This window comes from Ursus americanus, chromosome 10 (assembly GCF_024610735.1).
Source record: "Ursus americanus isolate L20-20 chromosome 10, mUrsAme1.1.p, whole genome shotgun sequence".
Classification (NCBI taxonomy): Eukaryota; Metazoa; Chordata; class Mammalia; order Carnivora; family Ursidae; genus Ursus; species Ursus americanus.
In genome coordinates, this window is record NC_142136.1 from 15,968,610 (window position 1) to 15,990,478 (window position 21,869).

Below are 21,869 nucleotides of genomic sequence, written 5' to 3' on the forward strand. Positions count from 1 at the left end.
TAACGCTATTTTTTTTTTTTATCATAGTCCTTTGGATATAAAACCTGTATTTCAAGTTTAATGCACATATATTAAACTCCTGGAAAGTAAGTATCCTCTAATTTGCAATTTTATTCATTCAGGTAAGGGCTTGGCTGAAATTATCTCTTCAAATGATCAACAAAAATTGTGCATGTTTGGGAGAATCTTAAGATATTTAAATGAAATAGAGGAACACTGTAAGCAAAAATGACATACCAATTACAACTCATTCTTATTTCTTAAAGCATAAAAATATCATATATGATATTCCCTGGCAGACAATAGGTACTCAATAAAAAGTCAAACCTAAATCTTAACATAAGTCTCCGAATGTCTTCCAGCAGGCAATAATTCGATGCTGGCGTCCTTATTCTCTCAATTAGCACAGATTACTGTCATTTTTCTGTTATAAATGGACACAGATTTATCAGAGACGATCACAGGCACCTTCCTAAAACACCACAGTGGCTCTCAAGTGGCTGTTTCTCTGCCAGGTCAGAAATTTCCGATTAAAGAATTTGATTTTTATCTTTTAATCAATTTGTCAATTGAGGCTTACTCTTCATCATTTTGCACTTCCAAACTATGAACTTCTGCATCTTAAAAAAATGCCTGGGTGCAGCTTGAAATTAAACTTCTCTTGTCTTACATTTGAAAGGCTGATTTACCAAGTGCGTGATGCACACAAGCAAGCCGATGCCCGGTGATCACAGATCATGGATGGGAATCGATGCATGGCACGGCAGAATTAAAGCGATCTTTTAAAAATCCCGAGGCACTCAGGAGAAATGGAATTTAATATCTACCAATTCCACATGGAAATTAAATGTATCCTGAAACTAACTTCTCCAAATGGAATTCAAAGGAAATGCAATAACTATTCAACACAATTCACTGTCAGATTTTATTTTTAAAATGTTGCATGGCCACTATTAAACTATTTGAAATGTTGATCTCAAAACCCAGGACTCCCAGGTGGGTTAAGAAAAATAAATGTAAATCCTCCCGAAGAGACTAGAAGCCTGAATGCAGCCCACAGGCTCCACGTGTGATCGGAGCCACCTGCAGCAACCTCAAATTATTGTTCTCAGCCTCGACCTTTCCTCTCACTTTGTTCTGGCAGCTTTCCAAAGAGGGACAGGTGGTTTTAGGGCATTTTCTTGGGTTACAAATCAAATAATATTTCATGGTTTTCCCCTTTAATGGGCTAAGCAGAAGGCATTTGACAAAAGTCACCATAGAGGTTTAGAGAAATAATTTATACTCTAGGGCATTCTTAAATCAGTAACTCGGCAATATGGGATTCAAAACAAAAATCTCACTGCTCCTCGCAATGTTGCATTGCAAAAGCTATGCTATGTATGCTTGTCTTGCTCCTTGGGGGGCGGACTCCATGTTCAGAAACCAACGAATAGATTACACTGGTCCTCGCATGTGAAGTTTTCGTTGGAGACAGTGGTGCCCCAAGGCAGGCAATGAAGTCAGGCAATGCTCTCCGATACATGGCATCCTTGCCAGTGAAGAAAATGAATACCCTGGGGCAAGTTTTTTAATAAAATTAACAAATTTCATGCCTCAACTTGAAATTCAGAACTTGGCAGTGGCCAGAAATGAACAAAGTAATCCTAGATTTCATGCATTGAGGATTGCAAAAGCCAAAGCCAATAGAAAATAAATTTCCTCTTGGATTGACTGCAATTATAAAATGTCGATGTGCGTGATACATATGACCAACCAGGGGTTCCTGAATCTTGAGAAAATATATTTGGGGGAGCAATCTGGTCCTGTCTCCGCTGAATCATTATGTGAAGCATTCTCATATTTGTACAGTTGACATTCTAACTACACTTAATTAAAGAGGTTGGGGATTATAGATAGAGGCTCCTTCAGAGAATGCATATTGATGAGCAGGCTGTTAAATATTTAACATCTAGAGGTAAAGGCAGTAGAATTTCACAGAAAAGGAACATCCAGGCACCCGTGTGGTACCCAGGAGAGAAGATTCTGGGCACAATCTGTTGGAGTTGATTAGGGAAGTTGGCCACAGAACCGTTTGGGCCGTGGAAACCCTCCAATGGTTCTTGGCACCCCCAGCTCCTGTTTCATGAACACTACTAGAACACTACTATTTTCAGCATCCAATTGGACATTCCCATTTTTTGGTACCACTGTTTCTCAGATCCAACAAACCGTAAACAGATTGAAGAAATCGATGTTTGCCATACCCCAAACTGGCTTCTGTATTTGCTGACAGTACCATCTTTCTTGCGTGTGCTTATCTCAGTCATATCTGATGTGTCTCTTTTCTTGCCCTCTACACCTGGTCACCGATATTAAGGCATGAAGTCCTATAAATTTTTATCTCCAGCTCTGCCATGAGTGCTGTCTTCCTTTCTTCTTTTCTGCTTTCATGCTGAGATAACCCTTCCTGTCTCTACCACCAGCCACTCGACCACTAGAATCCATCCTTTACTTGGCTGCCAAATTGCTACTTAGATTCCGCTCATCTCCAAATAAAAAATACCCTGTGACTTGTCATTGCCTACAAGACAAGAGAAACTCAACTATTTGGCCTGCCTTTCAAAGCATAAGCAGTCCAATCCTGACCAATCTTACCTCCCAGGACACACCAGCAAGTACTTTTTTTCAGTCGGTCTCCTCAGAAGTGCCTGAGCACATCATGCTTATTCTAACTTACATACTACTCTTTTCTTTTCTTTTTTTTCTTTTTTTAAAGATTTTATTTATTTATTCCACAGAGACAGAGACAGCCAGCGAGAGAGGGAACACAAGCAGGGGGAGTGGGAGAGGAAGAAGCAGGCTCATAGCAGAGGAGCCTGATGTGGGCCTCGATCCCATAACGCCGGGATCACGCCCCGAGCCGAAGGCAGACACTTAACCGCTGTGCCACTCAGGCGCCCCCATACTACTCTTTTCTGAACCTGGTCTCATCAAGCGCTTATTCACTTGAGCAAGGGCCAGTTCATCTCTACTGGATGAGTCTCATCTCCCAGGAATTCAGGCAAATCCAGAGCAGGGATAAGAAGAAGCTAGCTTGATGCAATGCACTTCCTCTAATCTTTACCTTCAGTTCTTACTGATTACCTCTCCTATGATTATTGTCCTGTGGTTTTCAGCCCACCCTTGTTATCTCTTCTGTGTGTTTCCGGTACCGGATGTTCTCCCCCATCTTTCTACTTTCTCTAATATTTTTTTAAGATTTTATTTATTTATGAGAGAGAGAGAGAGAGAGAATGAGCAGGGGGAGAAGCAGAGGGAGAGGGAGAGGCAGATTCCACACTGAGCACAGAGCCTGATGCAGGGCTCGATCTCAGGACACTGAGATCATGACCTGAGCTGAAACCAAGGTCTGGATGCTTAACAAACGGAGCCACCTAGGTGCCCCTGCTTTCTACTTTCTATTTTCTTCATACCGTCACAGTTTATTCACCTGAATAGGGAACCATAGTGCTTCTCCTTCAGTGCTATCTCTGTGGACACATCTCAACCCCTCAGATTTACATGCATTATCTAGTTTAATCCCCACAATCTAAGAGGTACTATTATCTCCAGTTTATTGATGAGAAAAGTGAGACGTATGAAGGTTAAATAATTTTGCTCACGTAACACACAGGTAATAAATGGTAACAAACTGAGGGTTGCAGAAATGGAGGTGGGTGGGGTGATGGGGTAACTGGGTGATGGGCATGTGATGTGATGAGCACTGGGTGTTATACACAACTAATGAATCATTGAATACTACATCAAAAACATGCTCTACTATATGTTGGCTAATAGAATTTAAATTTAAAAAAAGGTGAAGTCAGGATTTGAGCTCACACAGCGATTCAAAGACTACTGCTCTTAACTATGTTGTCTTTACTTAACCAAGCTCCCACTTTGAAAATACGCATTTCATCTCTTTGGAAAATTATAATTTCCCAGGATTGGGTGGTACAGTTTTTATTTCTTTTACGTCTACCATATGCATAGTCTAGATCTAAGCACCAAGAAGGCCTCTAATAACTAACTTTTGAAGATAATCGGACATATTCAGATGCTGCACCATGTCATGGACATTTTAGGTGTTTTAATGGTCTAAACCTGAAGTGGCCAGCACAGTAGCTGCTAGCCATATATAATGATTAAAATGTAAATTAATTAAAAATAAATGAAAAATTTAGCTCCTCAGAAACACTAGCCATATATTAGATGCTCAATGGTCACATGTGACTAAATTTAGATTACTTAAAATTAAATAAAGTAAAAACTCAGTTTTTTAGTCTCACTAGATACATTTCTAGTGCTCAATAGCCACATGTGGCTAGTGGCTACTATCTGGGACAATACACAGAAAAATTTCCATCGTTACAGAAGATTATATTAGACAGTGCTGGCAATACTCTATTTCTTTCAACATAACCCCATCAACCTATGCAGCCAGAGACTAAGGGTTACTTCCTAAACACTTAGTAGGAATTAATTTGTGCATGGTTATGAATCTGGGCTCTAAAGCCAAATCCTGGCATTGCAATTTGTAAGTTGTATGACCTTGAAGACGTCACTTAACTTATCTGGCCTCAGTTTTCCCATCTGTACAGTGGGGATCATAATATTAACTACTTCATAGGATTGTTTTAAGGATGAAAAATGTAAAGTGATTACAATACTGCCTGGTGTAAAGCAAGTGTCCAATCGCTGTTAGCTATTATCGCTATGGATACAATGTTCTCTGGATGGAACTCAGAACCATAGAGAACAAAGGTTCTTACAACTCTCTCAAAGTTTTAGAATTTGGATACTATGATTGTAATTGAGTAGCAAGACACATTTAAACATTCTCTCATGGATAACCTCGGGAAACACATATCTGGATCTTCAGCCGATAAAGGCAGTAGTAGGCACATATTAAATTGGGTCACCAAGAACTTGCCAAATACTTTATTCAATAGACATAGCGATTCAATAAAAAGTACTACAAGGCTGATTAATGAAGGAACATATGTATTTCACTTTATGGAATTACCTTCTAGAAGTCAGCTCCTACGTATGATCCATACCCTCAAAATGCACTGAGTATTGGTATTTGTAGAATTATTCCTAACATTCCTAGGACTACTGACACTTTCAGTTCTCTCATCTGGTTGGGTATTACCCATAGATTTTGGACTATAGAATATGTTTCTATGACTATGTCAACACAGAAGAGTTTGGAACACAACACTGAGGAGTTTGGAACACTAAACTATTTTAAAAATAAGGAACTAATCTAACAATAATCAAGGACATTGAATTTGGAAAACCATAGAGACACGTGCACAAGTGATAATATCAGGGGCTTCTAACAGCTTTCACCAGCAGTTGATGGTTGGAGATTTTGAGAGTACTCTTCCTATTGAAGTCAATGAATTGTCTTATGGAAACACGGTCCTGCTTCCCTGGAAGAAAAGACTTCGAGCTCATGTGAAAGTACCAGAGAGATAGATGCAGGGCTGAGATAGGGCAGGGTCAGTTTCTCATTGAGTCAATCTGAAAACCACATCAGCTCTGGCGATCCTTGTTATATCCCAAGGTTCCTCACATCCACTAACTTATTCATGGCCGTTGGACAGTATTCTTAGGCCTCTCATTATTTTGGTTCATCTCCTAAGCATTGAGCTTTTAGTAGTGAACACTCACTGACTTTTTTGACATTTAAGTATCTGTGTTATCTTTCTAGAAGATCTTGAACCTTAAAGAATAAAAATGTGATACATAGAGATGCATCCCTTCTTCGTGTAATGTCATATATTCAATGACTTGTTTTCATTTCTTTTTGTAATTTTCACTTCTTCAGAGGTTATAATAAAGAACATTCTTAGCGTAGCAAATTATTTAAATCCATGCAAAGAAAAAAAATTGAGGACATATCTTTTTTTATGTGGGATTTATATATAAGCTATTATTTGAAGGACAAGGAATATTTCATGCTCTATTTTAATTTAAATTCTCTCCTGGCTACCTTACCAAGTATCTGTAGGCATGATATTTTTAAATGAATTATAAGCTCAAAGTTTTCATATATCATGAAGGTTCTCAAAGTTTAAATTACTCCCAAGGACGTTTATATCTATTTCCCCTCTAGAGTAACCAATGAAAACATGCCTTTAACCATCAGAATAATTCATGGGGCCATCTCTTTTAACCTGGCTTCCACCCCTGGTTCCTTGGAGGGTTGTTCATTATAAACAAGCCACAAAGACAACAAGATGAAGATAATAAGATTCTAAAAGTCTCTATAATTGTTATAGAGACAAGCCTGAGGAAAATTAAAACTAATTTCAAAAATGACTCAAACATAAAGACATGATCAGCAGTTCTATTCCTGAGACAATCATGAATTAAAGGAGCTTTCAGATCAATCGGAAGATCTATCTATAGATAGATAGATGCATACATATATTTAATTATAAATACATACATAAAGGTAAATGTTATGTTTACGGGAAAAGAAATCTAAGTACCTTCATTAACACTACTATTTTTTTATTTTAAAGATTTTTATTTTTTATTTGAGAGAGAGAGAGAGAGAGAGAAAGAGTGCACGAGTGGTGGGGGGAGGGGCAGGGAGAGGGCGAGGGAGAAGCAGACTTCCCCCTGAGCAGGGAGCTAGATGCTATGTGGGACTCGATATCAACACCCTGGGATCATGTCCTGAGCTGAAGGCAGATGCTTAACTGACTGAGCCACCCAGGCGCCCAACACTACTATTATTAAGACATTTACCAGAGCATTGCAACATCACACAGGATTTATTATTTGGGTTAAAATAAAGATTTTCACTTTGGCTGCTAATCAGGACTTTTACAGTGATTTAAATGCCTCAGAAGGTAACCCTTTCCTTTATTCTATTAAATCAGTCACCGCATGAAAGACTTTTTGGTTATGGTAGCCCTGGGACTTGTTATAAGTTTTCTGTTTGTGAATAGTCACATAGTTGAATGCTTTCTTTAACAATCCACTTATTTAGTTGTATTTATATTTCTTATTTTTTTGGTTTCTACAACACAACGATTTCTTCTACCTCATGCTACTCTTGTTTCCTGGAATTGAAACTGCTAACAAAGTCATCACACTAATGTTCATAGTGTTTGAATTTTATTTGGGTTTCTGGGCCTTTTGGAATTCATTCAATTCCATTCTAAGGAGTCATCAAATATTTTCTCTTGGCATGCCAAAAGCCAGACATCCTGTGTTTTAGCTTAAAGTTGAGACATAACAGTCAAAATGATCACAATTTATTTAAATCAGATGTCAGTCATTAAAAACAAGGTCCTTTGGATATAATTATCACATTAAACCATTTACCTATAGAAAACACTTGAGTTGAAGTGTAAATTAGAAGCAAAATCCCCAATACAAAGGCAATTCTCATCATCGGCGATATGGTCTGCTTTCTCCTGCTAAACTAAATCCTTCTGTTGCTGGTTCTCATAGAAATTGGAGAGCTTAATAAGGCATAAGAGGTATTTCAGTGAACTTCCTATTATAAATGGAACATCTTGTGGCCTAAACAATGTTCTACTTACAAAAATAGGTATGTCTTGTTACAGGCCATTGGTTGGTGTGATAATTGATAGCACCATGGATTCCAACTTGAGAGTCTAGCTCAGCATATCTAATATTTGCAGTCATCAGTAATTATAAACTGTATAGGAGTCGAATATGTGGGAACGGGAATCGATGTTCGTACAAGAGTTGGCCCCGGGGGCAAAGGAAATACACATGCACCTTTGAATGACCACTTGTCTATTGCACCAAATAATTTTCAGATTGATGTGCTTTGCCTGCTTTGATCCATGGGAAAATCTGCCTGATGCAGAACAGAAATTGCAGGCCCATGAATCCCTTGAGTTGTTGCCCCAAGAAGAACATTAGTAAGCGTTCAGAGGTGAGGAAACGCCTGCCTCTGTGTTTGCGGAACAGCCGCTGACATTATAGCACCCTTAGGGCATTAACCCAACGGCACCACATAAAAATACTTCCACATACGCAGAGTTCAGAAGTAAACCATTCTCCAAACATGGGAAATTGATAGCAAATGTAGCTCATGAAAGGCTGCTGGGTACCAGCCAACTGTTTTCTTGCTTGCTTTTTTTTTTTTTTCCTCTCACCGAGTAGTTAGTACTGCTTGTGCATTCTGCTAGCATTACAGAGAGAACACAGCATATGATAAATGTCCATGAGAAATAAGAAATACCGATCAATGAGTGTAAAAGGAAGGCAGGGAGTTGGGCGGGGTTAGATTTCAACTGATAGAAAATAAAGTGTTTTTTTTTTTTAAATCCCTCTTGGTGCTTTTAGGAATGCACAAGGGCAAAAGCAAGTTCTGTAGCTAACGGTGAGATCAGATTCTAAAATAACTGCTTTGGCTTTTGTTCCTCAATGTAAGAGTTGTGTTTCTAGCCTGTATTAGTGAGTAGGCTCTTGTCTTATACAAAGTGGAGACCAAGAAACCTGGAAGCTTGCTGCTAAATATAATTCTTAAACTTTTCTTTTTCTTTGGTTGAAAGGAAATGATTTCCTATGTTTTGGGTCTAGAGGTTTCTCAAACATGGCATTTCCGGATCTATCAGCTACAGTCATACAGTATTTACTGTGGAATTCTTTTTAACTAAAAAATTTATCAGATTTATATTATAGAATTTCATGCTTAAGAAAGTCTGCAAAAGAGGAGCATCTCAGACAAATGTCTGAAATAGTTCTTTGTGTTTACTTTATATCCTGCTCAAATGCAACATCACACAGTCCTGTGTAGTTAATAAAAGAGAACTCAAGTTTATTTACTAGAAACGCTAAATGTTACTCTAACAACACACGCCAACACAAAGTTGTGAACATACTAAATACCTTGAGGACAAACAACTCTTTCAGGGCCTAAGAAAGTAATTTGTGCCCCAAAGTGGCCATTTATTACACGATACTAGTCATCTGACTGACCTACCACAGCTTCCTGGCGGCTGGCTCTAATTTACAATGTGATAGCAGCTGTCACGATGAAGGAACCAGGTTCATTATCTGATTTGTTTCTGCCATGCCTGCACTCACAAGTCCATTAACAACAGGGATACGTGTTTTTTAACTTACTGAATTAGTCATACTTCCATTAAAAGAGTAGACCTACAAAGTAAAATAGAGCAGCCTCTTACGACATTCCCTTCCATTTCTCTGTCTAGCAGTTTCCTCGATTCCATCAGAGAACATACAGGGAGCCCTCTTCTCAGCAGGCAGGCCCTCATCTGCTCTAGCCTCGTGCAGAAACCAGAACAAGGCCCACGCCAGGCTCTCGGGAAACACGTGTTGTCTTCATGAATCTCAGAAGATGAATGGATGTTACCCAGAGCAGGGCTCTTGGCCAGGCCCAGGGGTAGTGCCCACCTGGGACTTCATGTTGGATGCTCTCATGAATACCTGGGCCTCTACAGAATTGCAGCAATTCTACATGTTATGACTATCCAACATCAATTATGTCTGACAACGCTAATTCCGTACAGTCTTATTCGCTATTCTAGATCTAGCAAGGTAGGGCTTCCCTGACATCCCAGCCTAGATTAAGTCCTCCTGCTCAGTAGATACTTAGCATCCTGTGCCTTTATTTTCCTGACACTGTATCACTGTTGATTATAACTCATTTAACTACATTAAGCTCCCCTAAGGTAAGAAACGTACTCAATTGAGTAAGAAGCTAGACACATACATTTTTTACCCTCGGGGAAATTTTTTTTTTTTACCCTAGTGAGTTGAATTAATAGGTTAGGATTATTAAGGTCTTACCAACTGGGATAGCCTAAAATATTAGGCTGCAATGGCAGGACACAAACATTTTCAGGTCTTGCTTTTATGGAACGACAGCGATGTTTGTCTTGAACTTGCATTAGTAAACATCCTCTACTATTTTAGTGATACAAAATATTACAGGACAAACAAAATTCTTGCCTTTGGTCTCATCAGCATTTCCCTCCCCTCATCCTTTTTTTCCTCTCTCTGGTACTCACAGTCTATAATAAAGTCTTAGACGGTACCAGATGTTTGGAGGAGGCTGTCCCACACAGCCGAGATTTTAAAGTAGACGCCCCATTTACTGCAGCTACATAAATGTAATCTCGGCCTTAACTTTTGCGCTCAGGAGCTAGGTGTAACCTGCACCATGGCCCCTTGTCAAATAGAACAGCTCTTATCTGTGGAGTGTTGGTATCAACACCAAACACTCAAAATAACCGCAGGATATTCCTGAAAATGAATTCTGCCCGCAAACTGTTTCCCTTTAGGAAATTTTAATTTACATAAACGTTTTCTGAGAAAACGCGTTTGCATTCAGGCAACATTCAAAGGCGGGGCTGGATTCAGCTCTGTATGAACTGACAGCAACACCTGGGGTAAGCGCCCAAGCAGTGCCTGGCAATGCCTCAAAGGACACTGTTCTCTTACTGCATAGTGTCTGCTAGTGAGAGCAGACTGCACCCCACACTTGCATCCCCAGGGGCCTGCCTAGCTCAGGGGTGTGGCCTAGCACGCCCATCCACTTAGGTGCCCCAAGTTGAGGCTGGGCTGGGCTCGGTCCTGGGGAATCCCACATGCTTCTAGAAAGCAGCTGACAGTTCTGGCAGAGATGAACGGAGACTTTCATGTTCTCTAAAATGGGTCTAGCAGTATCTCCTTCAAAGTCGTCAGCAACTTTTCCAAAAAACCAGAAAAGCTCTTTATCGAAAGCTCTTTTTCCTACAATAGTTAGTTGATAAAAATCTTTTGAACACCCACTCTGTGTAGGGCACAGAATTAAACTTTCTCAAGGAAAACTATGGAACTGCATTCTGAGTAGACAGCTGACTGTTTTCTAGGACGACAAAGAAATAAAAATTGACAGACTATGGAACTTCAGAAGAGAATGGAATGCCAATGGAGTTTCTAGCTGAACACTTAAAACATCTCATTTTGTCCATGAATTGCCTTTCTTTTGACAAATCCAACAACAACTGAATTCCAAATAATTACAACTCACTTGCAATTAATTTGTGGCGTAGCAAAGATCACGAGACGTGCCACCAGTTCAGTTCTTGCTTTATTGACCACTGATTGCATGCCGCTGCTAACATTTTTGATGAGCACATAATAAAAAAAAAAACCCATAAAAATGTATAAGCTGGGACATGAATGTAGCAGACAGAGATGGAGAATCTGACTCAGCAACAGCAGGGAAAGGGATTGATGAAAAGACGCTAGAAGCCCAAGAGTGATGGGCTAAGATGCCAACCAGAGAAAGGGCTTTCTATACAATTACTGTTGGGTTACTGATTTGCTCCCTGGTCTTGCCTGCTGCATTCATGAAAACCCTGTAACACTGTCATCTTGGATGCACGTGTGAAGGAAACAGAGTTGGCATATTTGACTGATTTATGTAATCAACGTGCGAACTAACACTTCACATCGGGACAAGTATTAGGCAAGAACATATTTTGCTCCAAAAGTCTATGTTGGTGGTCCATTCTCAGTGCCATGGCAGAACCAGAAGAAAGAAAGAAGAAGGATTTTTCTCACTAAGACTAATAAAAAACATGAGATAGGGTATGAGATATATTAATGTAGGGCTAAGCACAAGGTTCCCTTTTCATTAAAGTACGTCCAACACACAGTGGGTTCACATTTTAGCTTTTAAATGAAATGGCTTTCCAGACATTCAATGTCACATCTAATTGGCAACCAGGAAACCCAATTGATTGCAAGTATAAAGATTTGTTTTATGTTAAAATAGCCAACCAGCACTGAGGAGAAAAAGCCAATAAGGAAGTCACTGTTGCTCTTATAAATTTAAAGCCCCCATAATCTCATTCTTAAGCATGTCCTGCTCTAAGTAACAAAATCCTCGCACCCACTTTCATCAATAAGGTGCAGGCTGAACAAAGACAATTTAACTGTGCTATAAATTCGGGTAGTTTCAACCAAAAAGTATGAATAATCTGTATGACTCAAAGTGGGATGCTATGAGGTTTAATCTGGTTTTAAAATATGCAAATATTTTTAGATTCTTTGATGAGAGTACTTTTTGATTAGCATTATTTGGATAGAGTGTCTTTGCCAAAATTAATCTAAATATATATTCTAGAAGATCAAGTTATTCTTATATTTTTAAATTCATACTCCCGTCCAAAATCTTAGCAAAGAATCATATCGGGTTTGACTTAGAAGGGTACCTTAATGATTAACTTTTTTAAACACTTCCTCATTTTTCAAATAAAGTAACCCAAGATCATGCAGACAGATTTTATACTCCCACTAAAGGGAGAGAGAACAGCATTTCAATTTATTCTCTCTGAAATGATTTCTGGGGTTTTGTTAGATGAGTTCCATTTGAATCTACCCACTCTCAAATCTTTTTTTAAAATTTGAAAACCATTTTCTCTGGCGTTCCCAAGCATAATAGCATGTTAGCCGGTGGGTGACACAGCCAAAGCCGAAGGCTTGTAACCTAAGCACATCTTTGCACGGGGGGCTTAGGTTTAGCTCCATTTCAACACATCTCAGATCTTTTTCTCCCCTCCTACCCGAATCTTGGATGTGAGAAGGCATTAGGCGTGCCGTCTGGTTTTGAGGTTTGCATAAATGATGCAGGGCCCTCTGAAGCTGACGGATGCCACCGCGATGTGCACCACTCTGCCTGTCACCACACAATTGGAGTAAATGCAATTGAAAGTACTTTTATTTGAAGGCCATTTGACAGAGGGGGGAGAAAACACATTTACTCTTTCAAGGCCTGTGTATTTCCCTGGGAGAAGCCTGCCTGTAGAATTTGTCCTTTTATCCTTGGATAGCAATTTGGGAAATATCTTTTGACAGCGCGACTCCCTGAGCGATTCCTGCAACTCAAGACGCGAGCCTTGACTCCCCAGACCTTCTCTTGCCTCTTCCCCACCCTCTCTCCTCCCTTCCAAAGACAGCAATGCTGTTTCGCGATAGAACGCCGGAAGCATTCTTCTCCAAGGAAGGAGGAAGAAAATTTGCATATTTTAGCAAAAATATTGAGCTAGTTTCATCATGGACATTTAAGGAAGGAGCTGTTTACTAATATCTGTGACTACGTTGAGGTAATACGAATAAGAAACCAGTGCTGTGGATTTGTTTTTAAGGAGATTTTTTTTTTCTTTCCCTAACTTGTCCCTTTCCACAGGAGCTCACAGAAATTCAGGAAGAGTACTTTCCCCTTTGTCAGACAGATCAGCTAATTCAGTACAGGTGTCCTGCACTATCTTTAACAGGACCGTCTCTTACAACACACTAGGCTTTCTTTTCTTTTTTCTTTTCTTTCTTTCTTTTTTTTTCTTTCTTTCTTTTTTTTTTTTTTTGATTTAGAAAAAGAAGAAAAAATGCAAAATAATGTGAACAGTTTGCTAAAAGCTGGTTCCTGGTTTTGTATTTAATCCTCTTGGTCGGAGCTGCCCAGTAGGCCCACAGCTCGGTTGGAGATCGACGTCACCGTAATGACTTCACAGCCCCGCGGGAACGCCCCCTTACCTATAAAGAGATTCCATTCGGTGTCCAGATCAGCCTGATTGGCCAGGCAGCCCTTCATGACGTTGAGGCAGTAGTTCTTGCAAGGTCTCACCGTGGGCAGTCCTCGGCAGTACGGGCAGTATAGCATCTTCATGAGGGCTCGGATGCACCCCGGGGTCGGGCTGACCTGCCGATGGATTGATTGAAAAGAAAAAGAAAGTCAGAAATAAGGGCGGGAGGGAGAAAAATAAAAGATGTAACTCATTTTCTCCTTGAGGAAGAAAAAAAGGAGAAATGGCTCTGAGAAACGCCAGCAGCAGCAGAGCAAAGAAGCTATTAGCATCTTAACCCTTTGTAACACTTGATCTCGAAGCCAGGCCGGTCGACACTGCAATAATCAATTTTCGTGAGATGTCCCCGTCCATATTTTGATATGTGTGTCATGGTAATTCAGCCCTAAAACCAGGACGCTGTTTCACTGCAATAGAACGTGAAATGAGAGAACGCATGTGAAAGCAATTTGCAAAGTTAAAAGCTCCATAAAAATGTAGGTATGATTAAAGTTTAATGTGACACCTTTCGAAAATTTTCCAACTGGTTATTTGACCCCGTTTCTAAAGGAGGCTGGCAGATCTACTTCCTTTGTATCTAACTTTTTAAAAAGGATCAATATCAACTTGTCTGGCATTTCTAAGATCCGATCCAGGCCTGCTTAGAAGCAATGGAACTGCTAAGGCAGTCTTCATGCATTTGAAGGTTTGCAGTTCTGGGAATTTTGCAGAAAATGGACCCAGGGTTGAATGTAGGGAGAAATCCTTGCAGTGCTTCATAGAATCTATTAATCAGCAACGGCGTGGCATCTGCCCTGAATAAGAAAAGCAGAGGTGCTTCTAAGTTAATCAATTCTAAGCCAATAAAATCTTTTTTAGATTCATTGAAAATTCGAATTTGACTTCAAGAGGAAAGATTATTTAAAACAGCATGAACCAACAACAGAAAAAAAATACAGAAGGCTCTTTTTATGACTAGATACAAAATTCTTACCGTATTTATCTGGTTGGTCCCACATAATTTTGGTGTCTTAGTCAAGTAACCACACGTTGCTGTTCCTGTGTTCCAGATCTGAGAACAAGCCTAACTTGAATTATTTGGATCTACAGTCTTATCAGACAGACCTGGGCCCACAGGTGGCATTTCCATGTCAAGAACATGTCGATACTGACAAAGCATAACATCAGTGTAAAGGTGAGACCATAACAGGTAGTTCTGCATAAATAGGTACTTTCCACTATGAGAGCCAATCTCTGCCATTTTATTCTTTACCTAGAAACCACATGTGAATTTTGTTTTTAGTTTTTTAACTTGAGTCTAGTTGACACACAATTTAATTTATATATTTGACAGAGATAGCCAGCGAGAGAGGGAACACAAGCAGGGGGAGTGGGAGAGGAAGAAGCAGGATCCCAGGGGAGGAGCCTGATGTGGGACTTGATCCCGGAATGCCGGGATCACACCCTGAGCCAAAGGCAGACGCCTAACGACAGCCCCGACACACAATTTATATTAGTTTCAGGTGGACAACATAGAAATTCAAGTTCTCGACACCTTATGCTGTGCTCACCATTAATATAGTCACCATCTGTCCCCATACAACACTATTACGGTACTATTGACTATATTCCCTAAGCTGTACCTTCCATCCCTCTGGCTTATTCATTTGAAAACTGGAAGCCTGTACCTCCCATTCCCCTTCGCCCATCACCATCCTCCTTCTGGCAACCATCAGTTCGTTCTCTGTATTTAGAGGTCTGATTCTGCTTTTTGTTTGCTTATTCACTTGTTTTGTTTTTTAGATTCCACTCTTGAGTGAAATCATATGGCATTTGTCTTTCTACACAATTGAAGTTTTGAATGCAAGCCTTTGTTTTTTGTAACATTCTCTTACTTTTATGATGTATACGGACAAAGCCCTTAATAAATACATTGTTTCAGAAAACGAAGCTATTTATTTAGTTAGGCACTGAAAATTCAGGTTGTTCTTTTTTTTTTTTTGCATTTTCTTTCCAAAATTTTATAGCCGTTGTCAAGCACACAGAAAAGTTGAAAGACTGTTATAATGCACACCTATAGCTCACTCCTAGATTCTCCATTTAACATTTTCCTATATTTGCTCTTTCCTATATTCACCCATCCTTCTATCTATCCATTAATCACCTTACTTTTTATGCACTCAAAGTAATATCTTTTTGATTTTTACTTTTCCTTGTAGTTTAATGTTGGCTTTACTAAAATAGAATGAACACGATGAACACCGCAAAGTGAGCACATTAAGTACCAAATCAAGAAGTGCAGTAAAATATAATCGGCCTTACTTTACAAAGATATTTAGAGAATGGTTTAATATCCATTAATTTTACAACTTATTTTCCAACAACAGAATGAAACAAACAAACAAACAAAACTCCATGAGAACAAAATTGAGGAGTCTGGTGACTTGTAACTTGAGCACACATTTGTGTCACAATATCATCTCCTCCAGCTAGGCTAGTTTGTGAAAATGCCAAATTTTATCCAACCTGAGCAATAATATTTAAAACTTTCTTTTATCCACTTGTACCCCAAGTCATTCACAGAAAATAGAGAAAATAAACCTGTATTCTCCATATAGGATTTTATGCGGAATTCCAAATTCTTATGCGTTTTACTTATTTGACATGGTGGCGGTCCTACAAATTTGTGTCTGTAGGTTTTTGTTTTCCATAGCCTCCTGACCTCCGTCCTGACCCTGACGCCTTTCTCCAGAGACCAACCCTATTTTCAGCCGAGCTGGCTAAGCAATTTCTTCCTGTGACTGTTGGATTTTTGGTTTTCTGGCTATTGGTATTGCACAGTGCTTTTCCTTCTTCTCGCTCAGTGTGCCAGTGTAAATTAGGAGCATTTGTCAATACTAGGGATCTCTGAGGCAGTGTGGACTCTGTCATCCTAACCCGCACTGCTTTGCAAAACGTGCGGATCCTTCAAAGGCATTGTGATGCTGACTCAGGTACTCAATAGATGCTTCTGAATTGAACTCTCCATTGTGTTTCTCAATTTCTTGGCTACATTGATATTCAAAGAAAAAAAGACAGATAGTTTTATACATCTTAGCATTCAATTGTTACCTTTTAAGTTTGTTTTCAAAAGGTAATTACTGCTTGCGTTAATTCCAAAGCTTTTTTTTTTTTTTTTTTGGTTTTGTTTTAAATTGTGTTGGAACCAGTACAGTTTTCTCAGTCTGACATTTTAGAAGCATCTCCAACTCAGGGTAGCAACCAACAGAGAAAATTGAACAGCCTTAATAACGCAAAAGAACAATGTTGTTCAAGTTAAATGTGGCTCTCTCAGTACCTTGGGAAATGACATCCCTCCTGGTCGAAGAAAGGGCATTTGAAGAAGAAGAAAATGGAGTGTGGAGGATCAAAGTTTAAGCTTTCATGTTCACAGACCCATATTTGTTGAATTGACATAACTGCATGTGTGAATTAAAATAAAAAAAAATCATCACTTCAAACTGAAGACTTTTAGAAGTAAGTTTCTGAAAAGAAGGTTGCTTTAAATGCCAGTTGTGTGAGGGATATTTCTATTTTTAAATATTTAATAGTGTGTTATAATTGTGCTATAGTGATTTAAAAAAATCTTTTTATTTTGAAATCAACATAGACTCATGAGATGCTGCAAAAATAGTAGAGACCTGGGTACCCTTCACTCACCAATGTCACTTGATGGTGACATTTCAAACAGCCATGGTACGGGGTGCCTGGGTGGCTCAGTTGGTTAAGCATCTGACTCTGGATTTTGGCTCAGGTCTGTGATCTCAGGGTCATGGGATCGAGACCTGTGTCGGGCTCCACACTCACCTTGGAGTCTGCTTGAGACGCTCTCTTCCCCTGCTCTCTGCCCTTCCCCCTGCTGATGCTCTGTCTCTCTAACATAAAGAAATAAATCTTAAAAAAAAATAGCCATGGTACAATATCAAAACAAGGAAACTGACCTTGGTATGTTGCCATGAACTAGTCTATAGTCCTTATTCAGTTTTCATGATTTTTTTCAACCTGCATTCATTTGCGTGCATGTGTGTATATGTGCGTGTGCATATATCTGTACACATCTGTGCAATTTTATTCCATATACAGATTTGTGTCACAATACCACAACCAACATAAAGAACGTTTCATCACCACAAAAGAACTCCTTTGTGTTACCTCCACCCTACCCCTGGTTCCTGTCACCTGGCAATAATCTATTTTCCATCTCTATAATTTCATCATTTCAAAAATGTTATGTAAATGGAGTCACATAGTTGTCGCCTTTTGAACTTCACTTTTTTTACAAAACTGAGCAAAATGCCTTTGAGGTCCATCCAAGTTGTACCATGTATTAATACCTCATTCCTTTTTATTCCTGAGTGATATTCCTTTGTTTGGATATAACAGGATTTGTTCAACTCTTCATTCACTGAAGGATATCTGGGTTGTTCCAGTAGTTGGCTATTAGAAATAAAGTTTCTATGAGCATTCATGCACAGGTGAGGTGAATGTAAGTTTCCATTTCTGTGGGATAAAGGCTCAAGAGTGCAGTTGATGGGTCAATTCCTTGCATCTTGGGTTTAGTCCTTCTGTTAACTTCTTTTAAGCTGTTTGTATATAATGACATTAATAATCACTTTATAGTTGGTATTATAATTGACTAGTTTTAGTAATCATACAATTTATAACTAAGATTTCTTGTAAAATAACAGAAAAATAAATAAAATAACATAAAACTAATTGAGCTCTTAGTTTGCAACCTTGTGCTTTTCTCTTGTTGTTGTTTGTGTTTCTTTTTTAAAACGTTAAAGCAAGATACATTGAAACAGGGCAAGAAATACAAAAAGAACCCTTAATAAAGCTGTATTGGGACAGAGGACTAAGACTTATCTACCTGGCTCCTCATGTGTATCAGGATGTTATAGCAAGTAATTTTTACATTTCTAAATGTGATTTGAGGCATAGGATGCCCTTACCCATATAATAGTAATTCATTTTGGGTCTTTAATATATGTACGATATTTTGTAACTCGACCAACATTCATACATCGATGCTCATATTAGCAATCTCTAGTTAGTAGTAGCCCATGTAAAATAACTCTGTCACTTAAAATATTTTTAGAAAACAAGAAAACATGTGAAAGTTATAAATCTGTGTTTATTCACAATGAATATATACCTAATGAGTGCTTATTTCTCTGGAAATCATATAGCCAAAATAATCAAATAAACCCATTTGTCTCCTGCTCCCAAAAGACAAACAAGTTAATGTAAGTAAACTATTTAACCAGAATAAATTAAAAATGTGTTTTTAAGCAAGAGGCCATACCATTCTCCAGTTTCTAACCTACGGTTATAAGAAATGATGAGATGTGTCTATTCATCATCTTAATATATCATGAAATTGAAGTGCCTTCTGAGGTCCTTGAGAATGATTACATTACATTCAAAGTAGGTTCATATTGAGTAATTTTAATTTTTTTTTAAACAATCTATAACCTGTAAAGAGGCTTTGAGGAACTTCATGAGAACCTAAATTTGTTTCTTCTTTGTTCAGTCATGCGAGTTTCATTTATCCAACATTTAGGGGGATGAATAAAGACATCTCATACCAGTGTCAGGATTCTCAGAATACATTAATTTCAGGGAAAAAAATGTGTGTCTCAGGGAAATGCAGTGGAAAGGGTACCCATGAAACGGCATTTACTTTAGAACTGAGAAGTAGGAGTAGCCAGGGAAGGCTTCTGAAGAAAGCCATGTAACAGATATCAGTAAGATAATCACAGGAGATGGATGACATCACAGAAATGCGGGAGTGGGGAATGCTGAGGATCAGTCCTTCTATTGAAGCAACCATTAAACTAGCAAAAAATGACAGAATCAGCATTCTCAGAACTTTGAAATTTAAATTAAAAACAAAAACAAAAAAACAGCAGCCAGGAGAGTGCTTAATAAAGAAAGAGGCTGCTAAATTTCAGGAAAAAGTTACTGCTATACTTCAAGCCTTAAGATATTTATAAAGACTGCAATCATATGAAGTCTCTTCTCTGACTATAATAGAATGAAGCTGGAAATTGGTATCAGAAGGAAAACTAGAAAATTCACAAATAAGTGGAAATTAAACCACACCCTTTTATATAATCAACAGGTTAAAAGAGAAATCACTAGGAAATATTAAGATGAATTAAAATGAAAACATAAACATACAAAAACTTCTAGCCATAAGTGCCTACATTAAAAGAGAATATCTCAAATCAATAGCCTAATGTTGTACATGAATGAATTAAAAAAGAAAAGCAAACTAAAACCAAAGTTAGCAAAAGAAAGGAAATAATGAAGATTAGAGTGGAGTGGAGAAAAAAAAAATTGGTTTTAGTTTGCTTTTCTTTTTCTAGTTCCTTAAGGTATAAAGTTAAGTTATTGATTTGAGATCTTCTTCTCCCAGAAGTTAGGAGAGAGGTGTGGGATCATCTCTCCCTCTGAGCCTCTAGAGAGAATCAGTCCTGCCAACACCTTGATCTCAGACTTCTGGCCTACTGAACTGTGTGGGAATGAATTTCTGTGGTTTTAAATCACTGGCAGTAAGTTATGGTGGTCCAGGAAACTAATACACACACCAACAAATTAGATAACCTTAATGAAATAGATAAATTACTAGAAACATAATCTACCAAGACTGAATTGTGGACAATTAGGAAATATGAATAGATCTATAATAAGTAAAGAGATTGCATTGGTAATCAAAAGCCTTCCAACAAAGAAAAACCCTGGACCAGATGGCTTTACTGGTGAATTCTACCAAACCTTTAAAGAAGAATTAACAAAAATCCTTCCTAAATTCTTCCAAAAATAGAAGATGAGGAATATTTCCTAATTCATTCTAAGAGACCAGTATTACTTGATACCAAAACCAGACAAAGACACAGTAGGAAAAGAAAACCATAGACTGATACCTGTTTATAAATGTAGATGAAAAAATCCTCAACAAAATACTAGCAGACTGAATTCAACAGTATATTTAAAAAAATAATACACCATGGCCAAGCGCAATTTATCCCAGGAATGCAAGGGAGGTTCAATATAAGAATAATCAATCAATATAATAAATCTTATTCATAGAATAAAGGGGGAGGGGAAAACCACATGATAATCTCAGTTGCAGAAAAAGCTTTTGATAAGATCCACCACGCCTTCATAATAAATGCAAATGGGAAACTACTAGCAGGGGACTTCCTAAACATGATAATGAGCATTTAGGAAAAACCCACAGCTAACATCATTCTCAATGGTGAAAGACTGAAAGACTTCCCTCTAAGATCAGGAGTAAGACAAGAAGGCCTGCTTTCAACACTGCTGTTTAAGATAGTACCGGAAATTCTAGCTAGAGTCATTGAGCAAGATAAAGAAATAAGAGTTGCCAGTTTGAAAAGGAAGAATTAAAACGATCTCTATTTACAGAAAACATGATCCTACACATAGGAAATCCCAAGAATTCACACACACACACACACACACACACACACACACACACACACACACACAATACCTTACTGGAGTTAATAAATGAATTAAACAAAGTTTCAGGGTATAAGATCAACACCTAAGCATCCAATGAGTTTCTAATACTAGCAATGAACAAACTAAAAAAGGAAATTAAGAAACCAGTTTCACTTACAATAGTGTCTAAAAAAATAAAATACTTAGGAATAAATTTAACCAAAAAGGTGATAGAATTTGAAAACCGAAAACTATTAAGCATTGTTGAAAGAAATTAAAGAAGACCTAAATCAATGGAAAGATATCCTCCATTCATGTACTGGAAGACTTAATACTGTTAGGAGAGTGATACTACTCAAAATAATTTACAGATTTATTACAAATCTTATCAAAATTCGAACAGTTTTTCCTTGAGGAAATGAAAAAGACAATCCTCAAATTTGTATGGAATTGCAAGGGACCCAAATAGTCAAAACAATTTTGAAAAAAAGTAACAAATGTGGAGCAATCCCATTTCCTGATTTCAAAATGTACTACAACTTGCTACAAAGCTAAAGTTACCAAAACTCAGTGGTACTATCCATCAATCTCACTTCTGGGTATTTCTTCAAAAAAAGTTGGAAATGTATTCTGGAAGAGAATTTTGTGCTCCCATGTTCACTGCAGCATTATTCACAATAACCAAGAGGTAGAAACTTCCTAAATATTCATTGACTGATGAGTGGCTAAAGAAAATGAGGTATGTACATACAATGGAATATT

At 38.2% G+C, this 21,869-nt stretch overlaps 1 protein-coding gene across 1 annotated transcript in view; it reads right to left on the bottom strand.

The window, feature by feature from the left end:
• Positions 1-21,869, bottom strand: part of GPC6 (glypican 6) — a 1,044,505-nt gene that overhangs the window by 325,486 nt on the left and 697,150 nt on the right. Inside the window, exon 4 of the mRNA XM_045810992.2 lies at positions 13,567-13,732. Within this exon, the coding sequence (XP_045666948.1) occupies positions 13,567-13,732 (166 nt within the window). The remainder of the gene's footprint in view (positions 1-13,566; positions 13,733-21,869) is intronic.